Consider the following 18,623-nt stretch of genomic DNA (forward strand, 5'->3'; position numbering starts at 1 on the left):
CTTGAGTGAGTTCCATAGGCGAGCAGTTTTCATGACAACCCGTCAAAATAAAAGTTCAGTTTAACTTTAAAAGTTAAAAAATTGAAAAATTATTAAAACTGTATTTAAGGAATTAATCACATTTTTTCTTCCATGCTTTAATTTTAACCGTAAACCTCTGTTGTGCAGCAATTAATTTTTTAAAAATTAAAAGGAATTATTACATTTTCATTTGACTACATTTTTAAAAGATTAGCCTTCATTTCATTGCTGCTTTTTTTGATAATACATTTGTATTAAAACATAAAAAATTTAACATTTCATAGGGCCCTGTTATGCAGACATTTTAAAAAATTAAGGTGTTAAAGTTTTATGAATTCAGTTGATTAGACATGCTTCTTGCTTATTAAAATTAAATTTGACCATTAAACTGGAAAAAAATAAAACGGATTTCATATGGCCATAAAATTTTTAGTTTTTGTTAAACTTTTAATAAATCATTGATAAATAAATATAAATAAATAAATAAATAAATATAAATATACGTTGTATTATTTCAATTAGTTAGACATGCTTTTTGATTACAATTAACTGTAGCAATGCTTAATCACTGTTAAGCATTGCTACAGTCCCTGGCCCCAAAAAGTTTGAGAACCCCTTGCTCTAACATACAAAAATCCCTAAAAATTAATATGACTAAACATTTTGTAATGATGTATATTTCAACATTTGACCTGCAAACTTGTCCGATAAATACAGTACCAGGCTCTCAATGCTCCAATCATGTAGTCATTAACTGAGTCTTCACCACATTTGGTCCATTATAACATACTTCACACAAATAAGGCTCAGTGAGTACCCCTGTCCAATTGGGAAAAGCATGTCGTAAAACCCCCTCTGGCACTTTGCCTCTTCTATCCACACCTGACAGCATAGAAGACCTTGCCAATGACCCATTTGCGCATGTAATTACAGCAATCCGCTGACGACAGTGGCGCAGAGCGAAGGTGTCTAATTTTGTGGAGTGCTCCCGAGGCTCTTTTCTTCCACTGGCTGACAGCTTTTGGAGAGCGTTTTGAAAGCCAGATGAGGGTTTGAATTGGCAAGAGCAGTAAGAGCCGACGTGCGAAATTCAGGAAAGGAGGCCTGTACGGGCTGCCCTTCTTCTAGGGATTAGGGAAGAAGAATTAGGAGAGGAATTATGGCTTAAAACTTCATTTTTTTCCCCAGCTTTGACCAGATTAAGAGCTGCTCACTGAAAGTCTTTCATTGAGCGCCTATAAGACCCAGCAGAAGATCTACGAATCGGTTTCACTCTGGGTCATTACACTGCACAAAGGTCAACTGTGTAAAATAAACACACAGACGTTTCCATACCACTCAGAAAGACTTTTACGATCACATATAAATTAAATGTATACCCCCACATAAGCACCAATTCACTTGCATTTGATACAGCTGTACTGTTTCTAGAGCTCTCCATTATTCTCCCATGAGAAGTGCTGCAGATTTCAGAGCCTCTTACATTCAAACACAAACCAACACGTGTGCTGATCTCTAGCTCTGACTATGATCTGCCCCTGATGGCACCCATAATAACACTTGTGATGGAGCCGCTTTTAGTAATATAATGGAAGAAGAGTACAGGGGAAGGAAAGGAGATGAAGAGTAGAGGATGATGAGAAATGAGAGTAAAAACAGGATAGAGAGAACATCAAATGGCATTTTTGGTATATAGTACAGAAAGAAAGAAAAACTAAACAAGAAAGTAAACATGACAATGACGGAGAGCGTTTGAAAACAGATGAAGGATGAGAGACAAAAAGAGAATGACTGAAAGAGACAGAGAAAAAGAGACAGAAAAAAACATCTCCAGCAGCTAAGCGGTCGATGGACAGTCAATAAAGTGTCACTTTCTGCAAGCTAAGAAGCCGGCCTTGATGAAGGGATCTGACCAGGATCGAGGCTGAAATTAACGTTTGTATTAGTGGCCATATCAACTAGTAGTTTACCCACTGGATGACCTTCCCTAAACCACACTCTCATATTAGACCCTAAGATGCCACACATTTTTTTTTTTTTTTTTTTAAGATTCCTTGCATGCATAGCTGTAGAAAAAGACTGCTGAATTTTGAAGCTTTAAAGGAAGACAGGCTCCAGCTATCTTTTTATTTAAAAAAGCCTACATAATACTGTTGTGTTTCCACTTCCTTGTGTCTTTATTTTCATAAAATGTCCATTAAAGGTCTATTTATTTAAATTATAAACTACTAATGAAAAACAATAAATGAAAAATAGCACACTTAAAAACTAAAATCAATTGTTTTAAATGCTAGCAGTGAATTTAGGCAGAGATTTGTTGATTACATACTTAAAAATAAAGGTTCTCTACTGGCATTGATGTTTCATTAAGAACCTTTGGCATCCATTGAGGCTTTCCACTGCACAACAGGTTCTTTATAGTGGATAAAGATTCTTTGGATTATTAAAATCCAAAATGGTTCTTCTATGGCATCCAGTGCTTGAAATGGGCCGGCACTTCTGACATGTTGCATGGAACGCGTTTTGAACTGAGCACTGGAACTTTTATTTTTCCACTTCAAGCACTGATGCCATTGCTTTAAAAAAAACTTTTTTGGAACCTTCATTTTTTAATAGTGCATTTAACAGTGTTATTAAATTATTAGTGTTTTCAAAGATTAACTTTCAAAGGATTAAGCATTAGATGAAGGCAAAAGAAATCTCAGGCCCTGTTTACATATGATATTAAGATGGTTGGTTGATCGTTTCAGATCACAAGTTGATGACGCTACATACAGGTATAAACAGGGTCCAAAACATTTTGAGCCTGTCCACTTTCAGAGGTATTTGAAAACACATTTGACCTGGTTGCTTTAGTAGTGTAGATGCTCATGTGGTCGAATGCATTCGAACAGCCACAAAAGACCACCTACTCTCCGCCTACTGACCTAATGCATAAACATTATGGGAAGGGCACTAGATGGGATTTAAACTTTGTCAGCTGAAGACCCAAGTTTGGTTTGATGATGACAAATGTACTAAGCAAGTTTGGCAGCTATCCGAGCAGAAACGAAAGCTGCTGTTCTCCGTATGTTTTTCCGTAATCTCTGGTTGTGTTCATATGTAAATTGTATGAGCTCATTTTGTCCATTGGATCGAAAGATCTGAAAAAGCCCATACATTTACCCACTCATAGAACAAGTTTTGCAGTTTAATTTAAATAAACGGATTAAGTACATCAAGCTCTTCTATCACTAAGGACCAAGAAGCATTTGATTCCTTATACTATGACCTCTTTATGCCCCCCAATAAATTCTCCCAGCATACCCCTTGCTGCAGTGAATCGTGTTTGTCAGAGCAGAAAGATGCTGGCATCTTGTCTTTCCATCTAAACTCCCAGACACAGTAGGGTGGCACAGAGAGCAGCTGAGATGTCCCAGCTCTGTTGGTGCCAGTCTTTGCCATCGAGCCCCACTAATCCCTCTGGCTCAACAGTGTGAATCTTTCACTCCAGTTTTACCCACTGATCTTTAGAAAAGATCCAAATCAGTAGTGCAAGGCAAGCTGCTGGTACACAAGAGCTAGCTGCTAAAGTCTATTGCAGAGAGGATTCCATAAAATATGACAGAACTAGTTTAATATGTTCTCTTACATAAAAATGCTATGTTTCTTTCACTTTGTCCTGATTGTCTATTTATAAAAGAGCAATGTTGTTTTCCCTGAAGCAGATCTTATGAACTCATTTGACGATGAATGATTTAGCAAGGACGATGTGAGGTTTTCCACCTCAGTAGAACAACAAGTAGTTTTTCTGTATCAAGTTAAAGGTCATTTCACAACTCAAAGGAATATGAATTCATTGCTCAGAGACCTAAACCAAATTTAGATATTGGCCTTTAACAACATGTGCCCACCAGGGAGCTTTTTAACACCCAACAGCCAATGCACAAACGAAAAACAAATGAAAACAAATGAAAGCATTTTCATTAGGGATTTTCCTACTTAGCAATCTCACTGTCACACGTGGTTGAAATCAAAGTAGAGGATGCAGGATCTAAGTGCAGCAGTACATTTCTTAAATAAACGCCAAAACAGACAGGCAGGAACAGAACAAAAACAACGACATATATGCAACAGAGAACTGACAAAGAACAGACTGAAACAGGGCTTAAATACACTGAACAAACAAAGGAACTAATAAACTAGACACACCTGAACATAACTATACAGGACTAATTAACTAAACACAGCTGAACTCAAACACTAATCAAAACAGAAACCATGGATACAAACAAGTGGAGAACAAAGAAGAACATGTGACCAATGAAAAACAAACTCTAAATATGAACTAAACAGAACGAAACAACTCAAACCGTTACGCTCACTTTGGTGAGGAGAACCATTACACCTTAGAACTGAGTGAATCGAGTTCTTAAAAAGAAACAATTTAAAAAAATAAAATATTTAAAGAGTCTTTAAAAATAAGCTATTTAAAATATACCTTTAATAAAACAACCTTTAAAAATCCTTATAAAGAAAAAAAATGCATTTACTAAAATGTACTTGAAAAGAATAGATTTTAAAAAGAGATCTGTATTAACAAGTACAGCTCTTTGTATTTGACATTAAAGGATTAGTTCACTTTAAAATGAAAATTACCCCATGATTTACTCACCCTCAAGCCATCCTAGGTGTATAAGACTTTCTTCTTTCAGACGAAAATAATCAGAGTTATATTAATAATCACCCTGATGCTCCAAAGCTTTATAATGGCAGTGCATGGAAACTACCTGTTTGAAGCTCGAAAAAAAAAAAGAGCATCTATCCATCATAAACGTACTCTACACGGCTCTGGGGGGTTAATAAAGGCCTTCTGATGCGAAGAAATGTGTTTGTGTAAGAAAAATATCTAGCTTGGATGGATGCTCTTTTTTTTTTTTTTTTAGCTTCAAACGGTTAGTTTCCATGCACTGCCATTATAAAGCTTTGGAGCATCAGGGTGATTATTAAAATAACACCGATTGTATTCGTCTAAAAGAAGAAAGTCTTATACACCTAGAATGGCTTGAGGGTGAGTACATCATTTTGGTCATTTTCATTTTAAAGTGAACTAATCCTTTAATTTACATAATCTGTGATTGTGTATAGTACATGTCCAGGGGGTTTTATTTAGACAAATGTGGCTATAGCTACCGTGTATCAAAGTTTGAGAGATCTATAGCACAAACAACCACTCAGTTACCGATGCTCAAACAAAAAGTGTTACTTCCATCCCCGGTCTCCCCTATGCATGTATATGTGCTTCTCCAAATGATTTGATAGGATTATTATTTTCTTTTAAAGTGGGATGTAATCAGAAAGGTTTTAGCATAGTAATTGACTGACAGGCGAGTAGGTGGTCCTTCGATGCTATGCATTATAGTGTAGCACTACACTATAATTTGTGAATGTGGTCACATGTTTCTGACACTTCTTTTTGGTTTTAGTGATCTGATCACTTTGGACCCCATTTGCACCTGTACCCACTGATCAGATCACAGAAAAAGGGTCTAAGTATTAACAGAAGGCACTAGTAATCATCCTAAACCAGCTGCAAAAAGCCTCAAGAAACTGGACAACAAATTCTAAAATATAATCATCCATTATGCTTCTGGCCCACAAATAACCCATACCATGTTACAGGCATCAACAAAGAAATGTGAAATTATTTTCCATTTCAAAACACCTCCAGCTCCAGCACAAACTCCAGACTCAAGCCCAGCGGAGCTCCTCTTTGCTTCTCGAAACTGTCTATTCGAAGACAGTCAAACAAACCAACAACCTCAGCGGATTTTGCAGATGCATCCCAGGATAAATGAGCCTTTAAGAACTGAAAGCTCTATAAACAACCAAGCCATTAGATGTTTACATTTCAAACACCGAAGTTTGTCTCCAAGGAGTTCAGGCTTAGCTAGTTCCAGTAATTTGGGAGCTAGAGACTGCTGTTATGATGGGTATTCCTGCACCACTGAGAGTTGATGCTTTACTGATTTTAACCAGAACAGATTGCAGTCGGTTCGTTTTTAGTGGCACTTAAGAAATGAAGTTCACTATTATCAGAGAATAGTGTCCTCGTAAGATCCATGACTGGAAAGGGATTAAACTCCTCATAGATGCAGCCGCTGAAAAACAACTCTATTTTCCCCAGTTACTGTATAAATGCTTCTAGTGTTCCCTTCTGTCTCCATCTTATCTTTCTCTCCATATGTTACATTTTCTTTCTCATCTCCTAGACTGTAAATCTCTATGCTCTATGTTGATATAATTTATTCTGTCTATTGGCAGAATAAATTCAAATATCTCTTTGTGTGTCATTTCTGTTCAGTTACTGTACAGTAAGCCAAAATGAACTCTGCTCTTTTCTTTCACATTCTCTGTGACCTTGAGGCCATTTTGTCACTTCCTGCCACGGCTCATCAATCACAATGTCTCCTGACCCGTCTAGTGCGCTAATCTCCATATAATCCCACCATTACCATGGACGGCTCATCTTTTTCTGTCTAGTGTGATTCCTGTTCATCCTCTCTGTCTTTTTCCCACTTTCTCCAGCCAGCCCATATTATTATATTGTATTTTCCAAAATACGTTTTAATAGAAATCCCCTTCTGCCCCAAGGATGACCCACATTAAAACAGCACATTTATTTTTGAGCGACAGAAGGTTCAAACAGCCCCCAATACACCTTTGTCTCATTTGATTTGGCTCCTTCCACGTGCGCCTGAGATTTACATTTCATCTGCGGAGACCCTGACTATATTAATAACTCTGGCGGTATCTGTCAAAGCTCGGAACGAATCGTGAATGAGTAGATGCTGCTATAAAATGATTGCATTTTCCCTCTTGTTGGGTCTGGAAATAGCTTAGTCTCTGAAACGTTTTTTCACAAAGGCAACAAAGGTGAATCTATGTCTTGTTTGTGATAAGAACAAAAGTGGAATATGAAGTCATTTCCATTTTCAATGTTATTTTCAATTTTCATACTTTAAGGAAGCACTAAATCCTTTTCTCTCAGCTGTGGAGAATAAGGACAATGAAAAAAAGTTGTTTTGAATTTACATGATTACATCGTTCCACACAAATCAATTAAGTTGACTTTTTTGTCCTTCTCTGTTTAGTTCGATACTTATTTGTTAGAAAACATAAATTGTTCATGTAAATTTAACATAATGGAATAATTATATTTTAGTGACCCAATTTAGCAGCCTCAACATGCTTTTATGTCTGCCCATGCTTTTATGTATGCCCATTTTCATTTGTGTCACATTGCTCAATTATATTACTAGATACTACCACTTAGCTATCTACCAACTAGAAACAGAACATGTTACCATGCTAAATAATAGCTCATTGTTCTTCATGGACCAGAAACTGTTCTAAAACAACTATACTAAAACTAACAATACTATAGTAGGCTTTAAACCTGCCCAGTTTCAGTCAATAGCAAAAATTACTTATGTGGTCCAAAAAGAAACAAGGTAAACTACAATTTTAAAAGAATTTAAGTGGATGGCCCACGATTAAATTAAGGTGTGACAAAAAAAAAAAAAAAAAAAAAAATCAATAAATGTATCCAGTTAGCTTCAGTTTAACCAATTTAAAAGGATAGTTCACCCAAAAATGAAAATTCTGTCATCATTTACTCCCCCTCAAGTTGTTGTTATACAAACCTGTATAAATTTCTTTGTTCTGCTGTACACAAAGGAAGATATTTGAAAGAATGTTTGTAATCAAGCAGATCTCGCCCCCCATTGACTACCATAGTAGGCAAAAAATACTATGGTAGTCAATGGGGGGCGAGATCTGCTTGGTTACAAACATTCTTTCAAATATCTTCCTTTGTGTAAACCAGAACAAAGAAATGTATGAGGGGGAGTAAATGATAACAGAATTTTCATTTTTGGGTGAACTATCCCTTTAACTGAACAAACAGCAAAAGAATTTTTTTTGCACTTTATGAAATCTGAGAGGAATAAAATAACAGAGAGTTCATACCGTACCTGCTGTTAGCCAACTTCTTTGCTATGAAAGCTCAAAACAAATGTAGCGCTGCCTGAGGGTAGGGGAAACATTCTTCAAAAACCTGTCCACATAAGCAATCCATTACAATATCTGTTTAAAACTGAATATCTGTCCTCCTTATGTTTTGTTAGTTAATATAATGTAGCTTTATATATTTTAAACGATTATGTGCCAAGCTTTCATGCATTGTGTCACATATTGTGATTTGGTCACTGGCCAGAGCTATAAGGGGCCATTTTGAGTATTTTGGTTTTACCTTTTCCTACACAGTATTTAGAGAGTGTGGGGACTGAGTAATTTTACTCAGTCAGATTAACAGTTACATTAAATGTACCATCCTTCAGTTATTGTTTCAAAATAGGTTTCAATCAGTGCTTATTTGTAATTTGCTGGATCAAAAACAGAAATCAATAGGCACTGTGACCGACACATACAATGACATTGTAAATGACATGACTAAACGGTGATGGCACAATTATAAGAGCATCATTCACAGGTTTCTGCACGTCCTTAACCACAGCCTGCTGTATTATTTTGTCATGTATACAGCTACGTTGAGACCAAATATTATTCAGTTGATCAGTGATATTCTCTCTCACCGATGATGATGTTACCTCTACCATTACATCAATTTCTGACTGATCTAACTCCCGTTGCTTGCGTCTGCTATCCTGGGGTACGTTTCCCAAAGCCAACTATCATCGCAAGTTCCGTCGTTGCCTATAGAGTTCAATGGAACTTGCGACCATAGTTGGCCAACAATGCTTTTGGGAAACACACCCCTGATTAGCATTAGCAGAATTGACCAGGGGTGCAGTTCCATTTTCTAGGGATCTCTATTTAAATCAGAAACACCATCAGCTTTACTCACACATTTGAAAAATGAAAATATGCTTGTCTTTTTGACATTTTGGCGATTTGAATATATTTTTATTAGAATAATTTGTCAGGAATACACACTCTCTCCAAACGTTCCGCTACTCACTGCAGGCAAAAAAACAAGCAGTAAGCACCAACCTATGAAAGTGATTTTGAACTTAGGAAAGCTGTTTGTTCAAAAATATATACAGTATATAAACTCAATAATCCAAGATAAAACATTGAAGCTAGGTTATGGACAAGATATTCCAGTCCGAGAGCTTTTCAATAGGGCTTTTTTTTATCAGATGAACCTATAAATTATATCCGTTGTGGTGTTTTAAAAGCCTTTTCTAGCCGCAATGCCAGATACTGATAAACACTATGTCTAACTCAGTAAGGACTGCAGTACAGAAACAGTGCACATGTTCACACTCAGCTTGAATGTTAAGCACACAAACTCAGAGCACAGCCAGACACTTTTCCTTAGTCTTCACCTCCCATTCCAGACGGCACTGCGCCCGTCTTTATCGCAGCAGCTGAAATGGGGAGATTAGATTATTCTCTTTCTCATTCCTCTAAGCTTGTTACCATGGTGATACCACGGTGACTGAGGAAGGTCCTCACCCGGAGACGGCTGTGCAGCTGACTGTCGTCACCTCAGGAACGTGAGGTCATTAATTTCCCTCCGGTAAAAGCTGCGGAGTGTTTTAGAACATTTTAAGGCACGACTTAACAACCATTTTTATGTGAAAGTTCAAACGCGGTCGACCGCAGCTGCAAAGACTAAATAAATACACAACGAAAACCCAAAGCACACAAACCAACTCCCTTAAAGACTGCCTCCTGTGACTGTATTGTCTGTATTGATTATAGAAAATCTACCAAAATTAAATACATAATGGATCCTTGAAGCAGAGCCCTGGATACACAGTAAATGGATTTCATTTGGAAGTAATTAGAAATAATGAAGTGCTGGTGGAGCCGTACTGCTGCAGTTTTGACAGCCGGAGTGATACAGCGATTAATCATTGAATAAAATCAGGCTTTTCTTGCTTTACAGAGATGAAACAAAGATATTTGCTTCTTGAATTAAAAGCAAGAAAAAATAATTAAATATATAAAAATAAAAAAGTAGATAGAATTGTTTAGTAGTTAGTTCCGTCAGGAGAACCCAAAAGGAGAAAACTAGCGCTCAGTAAATTAACTTACTGAGATCTAATGAGGCAATTCTCAGGTGATTCATCCAGTATTTTTCCAGGACTGTCTTAAAACATTAGGACTGCAATTAAATGCAATTAAACAACAACAAAAATACCATTTAATGTTTTAAACAAGGGGTCAATGTTTGGCTGGTTGGCATGAGCCCATTAGCCCCTGCTGCTAGATGCTATAACTGCACCATCTGATTTTAAACAGCATCTTTTTCCACTGATGACCATTCAAAACTATCTGTGTATTCATGTAATGTAATTTTGTGTGCAAATATTTGTTTTTTTTGTGTGCAAATATTTTTAATTACGTACATATTTTATCTGGTGTGTTTTTGGGGGTATATCTGTGTATTTCCCAGGTATTACAGTACTCTTTGAAATCCAATGACATGTGCTACTGATGACCTGGTGATGGGAATCGTTATATATAAATAACTTGATGACTAAGAAATGTTTGATAATCAGCAAACAGCATAATAATCTCTTGCCATCAACCATAATAATCATCTATTTCTCTATACGAGTGTAAAAAGTGTTATTCTGCATGTAGCCTGTCACACTCATGGAGCCCAGGGAGCTCAAACAGCCTGAGAAGCTTCTCTCTCTGCTTTGCTGTAAGTGACCAGAAACCTCCAGGCCCAGTAGGCAATCCATATGATTTATCTGCAGCCATTGAAATACATTTGATTTTTATCACACCGTTGGTGCTGTGCTTACCATAATGCCCTTCTCTCTCACTCTCTTTCTGTTCCATCCACAAACTGCAATCATTTCTCCCTTCTCTTACCCCAGCCTTTATCGCCCTCATCTTTCTCTTCCTCCTCTTTACTTATCTTTCTCTTTATCAGCCTTCCATTTCTCTTCCCTTCTCCTTTCCTTTCTCCACTCATTTTATCGATGTGCACGTTCTCCGGTCTCTTATCACTCTTCTTTTGTCTCTCTATCCATATTTTCTCCTCTCCCCTCATCGTCTTGTCTTCTCCACGTTCACTACATTGTATCTATTTTCCTGGTCTGCAGAGAGCTATTTATTGTCATCTACTAACACAAAGGCATTTGTTTAACAAATATCTACACATTCCAGGTTGGCATACTTGGTAAATGAGAAGTTCATGATGAATTAAGTCCTTCATAAGCACTATTCAGCAGGAGTTTCCTGTAAAGTTTTCTAAACCAGGACTTTACAAACTTTTGTCAAAAAAACTTTTGTACCAAATATAATAGCTATGAATACCCATTTATACTGTGTAAGAAATTAAGTGCAATATTATAAAGATAACATGCTGTTTGCAAAATAATTGGCTTTTATATTGTTACTGAACTGAAGCCAACGTTAACTATTACAGTATTATCTAGAAAATATTGAATTCTCTTTTTTACTCACTATTAGAGTGTTGAAGAGAACATTATCTTGCTATTTTTAACAAATAAATGTAGTCTTGGGGCTAGATTTACTAAACAGGGCAAATTAGCGTCAGAGCGCAATTCCAAAAAAAGCGCCAATGGGAGTGGAAAAGTTCTGCGCATGACCTAGTGACGACGTGCAAATTAAAGAACACAGATGCAGCTGGATCATTTCCATAATGACTAACGCAATCTACCAAGAGCAGAGCAAATTAGCGTCTGGTTTAAGACATGCTTTTTTTGGCCATTAAATAATGGCGCAAATACCAGTAAATTGACTAGAGCAAACCATAGTAAATCACCTTGCATGATTCATTTAAATACTCTCCTCCCATAAATTTTGCCTCTGAAAGGGAAAATCCTACAAATGCATATGCAATAAGGTCAGCTGCAAAAATAACTATTTCCATGCCTTTCAGCGCTAATTTTTCACTATGTGTCTTTAGTAAATCCTTACAGTAGTTTTTTAATGCCAAAAGAGGGTTTGTGCTGGCGCAAGCTGTTAGTATATCTGGCCTATAGTGAGCATAAGAGACGTCTTTCAAAACTATTAAAAAAAAATCTTACTGACACCAAACTTTTGAATAGTACTGTATATATGAAATTATAATGTTATAATTATAAATTATAAAGGGGTTATAAAGGGATCATGAATTGCATTGTTTTATAATGTTTCCTGGGGTGCACATAATGTTAGTATGCTTTTTACATCAAAAATGGTTATAATTTAGAAATAAAAGGCATTTTTCCTACCCTGATTTGAGCCCTCTGATTTGAACGCTCTGTTTTAAGGGGTGTCTGCTGTGAGACTTTAGTGTAAACGCCCACTGCTGTGATTGGCTAACAACTTTCCATTTGAAATAGCTAAGTATTACTCTCTCGAAAACTTTTAGCACGTTTTTACTGTTACAGCTCTCAAAGTTAACTTATCATGAAAAGTGTTGAATTACATTTAGATCTATGCCATTATATTTAGATATTGGCATGAAAAGTTGCAGTGATGAGCATGTACTGTAGCTATTCACAGACATGTTGTTAAGCGCATGAAAGCAGTCATCTCATCATTGCAACTTAATTTCTGCACACTAATGAATGCTTTCATTGTAACTAACAGTATAAACGCATTGTAACTAAGAGATTCATTAAATAAAATGGGAGTTTTGGCACATGTCCAGAACTCAGTCACTAAACTTGTGCTGTTTGATTGACAGCTCCAGCGATTGCAAAGGAAGCATTCTTTGATCACTTTCTTTATATAATTTAATCACCGCTTAATTAACAGATTCTCTTCATCTTATTAAGAGAAACAATGTGAAGTTGACCATTTAGTCACTGGTTTGATTTACTGACACATAGACAAAGAACATCTGACTGTACATGAAACATTACATATCAGATCAGAATTAACACAGTTACTTACATGTTGTCGCATTACTGTTGAGTCCATATAGTACAAGTCTGTTTGCAAAGTGCCGAAATGTGATTGATTTACCAAAGAATCCACAGTGAAATCGCAAATACAAATAAATAATGCTCAACTGAGACATTCACATTGTTGAAATTAAATAACTATATTCCTAGCATTAGGATCCTTTGAAAGGTAATGTTATTTTTGTCCTGTATGGCTATTCTTTCCTCCTCATCTCACGAACATGCCAGTGGCCGGGGCTAACGTTGCAATGATGAAGTAGCCTTCTGCGGAGGCGGCGTTTCACCTATCTATATCATAGATAGACACATTCCAGGATCTGTCGTTCACTGGGCCTGGTGTTAATAAAGCTTTTATTGGACTAACAAGGAAGTTTTCAGTTCTAAAACTTACACAATATTCTTATAGTACAATGACCTCTAATATATCAAAAGCTCAAGGTTAAGTTGATTTCTCAATTCATGACCCCTTTAAGGTAAAAATTAGTGTGAGAATCTCATACCTGATGCTGCTAGTACAGTTGATGTTCTGACACAATCGATGTCAATAATCAGAATTTGACCCACTAACTATTATTTTACCAAAAAAATTTGCAAAAAGGATTCATTTTATAATGAAGATAGAACAGGGACCACAACAAGAAATTTAGCTTTAGTTACAGTGTTCAACAGAAGTCCAAATATATTGTGAAACTACTGTGAAAAAATAATATACCCCAATCACAGACATTCCTATCCTATCCGGGATTCAGTTTCTCTAAAAACTCCAGAAGATTAAAATCACGAAGTACTGTGAAATATAAATGCACCTAACCTACTCAGGGAAAATAGTCCCTGTCCAAATGACACATATACCAACCAAGCCGCAGCTATTTGCAAAAAGCACAGACCGCATCTAGCAAACAGGAAATGGCTGGCAAAATAAGACCACAATAGGCAGCAGTATGCAGGGGGGATGTTACAGTACTCAATTAGTGTATGTGGCCTGTTCGGTCAAGAGAGAGGAATAAAAGGGTTGACTGGAAGAGCGAGAGATTAAATCAAAGAAGAGTGACACATTTTAAGTGATGCTAATATACAGCTCGAGCCGCAGACTGTTCTACTGTCAGTCAGACATTGCACTTTGGGGGAAGAGTGTAATAATTCTGTTTCTCTGAACAATACGTGAGTGGGCGTAATTGAATCTCAGTTTCAGTGGGCGGCTTGTGGAGGAGAGCAGATGACTGCTGACAGGCTGAGAGGAAGTGAGTGTGTGTTTATGAGCATCATTTGTGGGGAAGTGTAAACAAGTGCAGAGTGATTTAATGAGCAGCATGCACACAAATTCAGGTGTCCAAATGGGAAAAATGTTGCCTTACCTTCATCTCCTGATCCTGAACCAGCATCTGTAAAACACAAAAAGCAGATCATTAGATCAATGTCTTCTCCAAAGTCTTTACATCATTTTAGTGAATCCAATAAGGGTCAAAATTTATACAGGTTTTACTGCATGTAAAACTAATTTAGAAAGCATTTTCTAGTTCTTTATCATTATTATGCATGCCGTTTTTAAGGCTTTGTTAACTGAGAGACCACATGAACATTTGTAGTTTAAAACATTAATCTGTCACAATACAGCAATATTTAAAGTCAATATTTAAAGTTGTTTAAAGTTGTAGTCAATAATTGTATCCCTTAAAACTCATCAGATTACAAAAATGACATATTTAAACATTTTTTCCTGTGAAAAAAATGTCTTCATGCCTTAAAATAGCTTGAATGTAACTCTACACCCTTGCCTCATTTAATATACGCTGATCAATGAATAAGCAAATTAGCTCCGCCTCCACTCAATCGCACGAGCTCAGAGATCCACTCGGTCAACTTACTGAGGTAAACGCTGCACAATGGTATCGCTTTTTACAACGTCGGACACATAATGGTAATTAATATGATTAGCCTTTTGCTTGACTATGTTATCAAACAGCTAATAATGTGTTGCTAAAGTTACACAAACCATGTTCCTGTTTGTCATCTCAGAGTCAGACAGCTGCCTTCTAACAATCAGTATCCATACAAATGCTTTGAACAACTCAGAATTCCGGTCAAGAAAGGCATATAGTTCATCATAACATCGAAATATACATCACATATTGCTAAATCTACATGATTTTTCATATCAACAGAAAAAAATACCAGGACAACCTGGCTTTTCTCGAGACTCCCCTGCTAGTTCGCTGTTAATGATATGCTAAAGCCCACCGGCACGTTGACGTGACTGGTTACAAGGTAGTTTGTGACGTCTTTTTTTCACTGCAGTTTTAAGAAGAAAATACTCGGCAATGGTGCTGACACAAGAATTTGCACATGGTTTGTCTTAAAGCATATTAAAAACACCACATGAACAAATAAACATTAAAAACTTGATTTTCACCACAGGGGGTCTTTAAATGAACTGCAATAAACTAAAAGGTTGAAATAAAGTCTTAGCCCTGTACATGAGCTGGACTGGCCATACGACCAGGATGTTTCCCTGCTACAGCCAGAGACTCTGGGATGGGCTCAAGCATCCCCAATGACCTTACGTAGGACAAGCAATTTGGAAAATGGATGGGTGAATGGATAAACTATGTACATTATTGCACATCTGGGTCTCTGGGTCTGGGCATACTATCCCAATATACAGTAGAGATATAATTTTGTGTAACTGTGGGAGGATCAAAGGTGAATATGTGACCCATTTGGCTTCTGTAGGCAGAAGTGGGCTGCACAAATGATACAAGAGGGAGATATAACAAATGCACACACACTTAGATTCACCGCAGTCTGATTTAGATTCAATGTTTCAACTTAAACCATTAAAACTATAACCCTTCTGCCCACCCTTTGTGCATAACAACAACAGGATCCAGGGCATCTTGGATTTATTGCCACATTATTTGTGATTCTAAAATCAAGTATCATAATGTAAATGATGCTTGGATCATTACTTTTGTACCTGGATATAAAAGTACAAAAAGACACTCAAGTGAAAATGAGGGAAGGATAGCGAGATAAAACCATGCATATGCATCTTAAAACACACACACACGCACTCTACAATTTACATGTGTAGGACTGTGTTAGATCAAGCATAAATAACATCCTCAGAAAAAATAAAATGGTCTATTTTTCCTTCAGATTTTTAAAACATTATATTCTAAGATTTTTTCATCTGTACAATGCACATCAATTTTAATATAAAAAATCTGACAACCTTGTGCCCAGTGATAATTTTTTTTCTTCACCTATGGAACCAGACTCTCACACACAGAAGTTCAAACTGGTTTATTTGCTGTCAGTTTTTCTAATTGCCTCACAGTTACATTCTTGAATCAGAGACATGTCGCACACAATCTGTCTTTGACCATCTGAGAGATGCTCACTGGCCATCTGGACATGAAACGCTCAGCTTTGGCTTTAATATAAAGAATATGTCTAAACTTGTCAAAATATTTTCACCTGTATATTTCACATGTGTATAAAAGGGAAAAATGTATAAAATTAGAAATTATGATTAATATTAACTCCGTAAAGCCTGACATAAAAATAATAGTTATGTGATCAACAGTTTTGTAATCAAACTGTCTATTAAAAATTTAGACAAACTATGTACAAGTATTTATTATTAATAATTAATAATATGGTAGCAAGAACATTATTAAAATCTCATTGATTTTCATTATAACAAAGACAGCAGGCTTCATATAAAATATGTATAACATCAATTCCCACCCTATATATCTTAATTAATATAAATATATTTGATGATCATGTTTTATTTTTTTCATAAGTATCTCTAAATAAATATTAGAATGTTTTAAATATGATATGGCTTTGTAGGGTTAAATTGATCCAAAACTAAACAACTAAAGAAGTGTAATGCATAAAAATAAATAATCAATTATAATTTTCCATCCTTGTGTTCAATTCAACATTCCTAATAAAAACTGAAGACCTAAAAGGCAAAAACATATAAATGTATTAAACAGAACCAAAGAATCTGTCCTGAAGCATTGGGTCAAAAAGCGGAAAACTTTCAACAACCTCAAAAAATCATGAAGTTCCCTAGTACATCAAAAAGACTATTTCACAGTGAGGCTGAAAGAGTAAAGCGAAACGAACAGCCTGTTTCTCGGCACACTTCTTCCTGTGAGACTGGACTCTGCTGAGTCTGCGGGCACGAAACAATGGCAGGAGTCTTATTAAGTGTAAGAGACCTTTGTTTCTCATTCAGAAGTATCAGCAGGTTATGCATCTCCTCTGCCTTTGTCATTTATCAGGAAGAATGTGTGATGAGGTGACTTTGCACTTTTCCTCGGGCTCCCACGATGCCACAGGTTGAGCGAACTTGAGCTTGTGGCTCAGAGGCAGATGGTCTCTGTCAGCAGAGACAAATGCAGCTGTGATTTAACATGCCACGGCCGCTGTTACAACACACAATTAACTATTTCAAGAACAGCATGCTTGACCGACATGTGCATCAAGTAACATCGGTACCAGGTACAAAGAATTATTGATAAAACAAATGCCTGCTGAGCTGTTTATGTGAATGTTTTGAGAAAGAAACAGACATTTCTTGGAATATGAACCATACTCCCTGCATGTAGAAAGCTACTTTAGCACTACATAGAATGCGATTGCACAGAAAGGCTATCTTAACCTCCATTTCTAATGTAGAAAATGACATGCCTTCTCCTTTCTAGTCACACACCACTAAGCTAATGGCTAGCTGCCCTGTGACGCACTGAAAACTCAATATAAGCACTGGCCCGTCTCCTTAATCAGTGCATTATTCACACTGATCTTACAGCAGCACAGCGGTGAACTCGCTACCATTTGCGAGGTAAATAGCCCACTTATCATGCCAGAAAAAAGAGAGAAGCATATACTCACCTCTGTGATACTTTCTCAATATTTGGCACATTTAGCCTTCTGAAAGTTTCAGTGGAGCACAGCAAGGACTCATTTTGGGAAACTAAGCTACAGTCAAATTTTAGTAGCCAAGTGTGATGGAGGAGAGGTTTGACACAGTAATGAAGGTGAAATTACTTAGTGGGACAAGGGAATAACAGGATTTCACTCAACAGTATTGGAAGTGACTGTTGGTGAATGACATTACAGCTAGATTTAGTGACAATGCTACAGTAACTCGTAGACTTTAAATATTACCTAAAATTTTAATGCTCACACTAGACTAGTCTGAATTGAAGGATTGTAACTGACAAGCACAATGGCTTTTTGATGCCATTCAACACCATTCAACACATGCGGAATGGTATTCAGCACCATGGAGAGCACCAAGCAAAGGCCCAAATCTGAAAACTTCTTTCAAAAACATTAAAAAAATCTTACTGACCCCAAACTTTTGATCGGTAGTGGATACATACATACATACATACATACATATATATATATATATATATATATATATATATATATATATATATGAATACACCTCCATAAAGCAGTGTAATCATTAAGCAATTGTAGTCTGACTTGTAAACATCAATTTTCATAGTGTAACTTTTATAACTCAAAAACCTACTTGAATTTACTGTACAAAAACTGTGACAGATGAATGCTTTAACACATGACTGTCCATGTTTACATGCCAATAACATTTCTTAAAGGCAGAGCAGC

At 36.5% G+C, this 18,623-nt stretch overlaps 1 protein-coding gene across 2 annotated transcripts in view; it reads right to left on the reverse strand.

The window, feature by feature from the left end:
• Window positions 1–18,623, reverse strand: part of tmeff2a (transmembrane protein with EGF-like and two follistatin-like domains 2a) — a 69,958-nt gene that overhangs the window by 16,966 nt on the left and 34,369 nt on the right. For both annotated transcript variants that reach the window (XM_051906662.1, XM_051906660.1), the window contains exon 4: window positions 14,321–14,347. In XM_051906662.1, the coding sequence (XP_051762622.1) occupies window positions 14,321–14,347 (27 nt within the window). The remainder of the gene's footprint in view (window positions 1–14,320; window positions 14,348–18,623) is intronic.

This window comes from Ctenopharyngodon idella, chromosome 9, assembly GCF_019924925.1.
Source record: "Ctenopharyngodon idella isolate HZGC_01 chromosome 9, HZGC01, whole genome shotgun sequence".
NCBI lineage: Eukaryota > Metazoa > Chordata > Actinopteri > Cypriniformes > Xenocyprididae > Ctenopharyngodon > Ctenopharyngodon idella.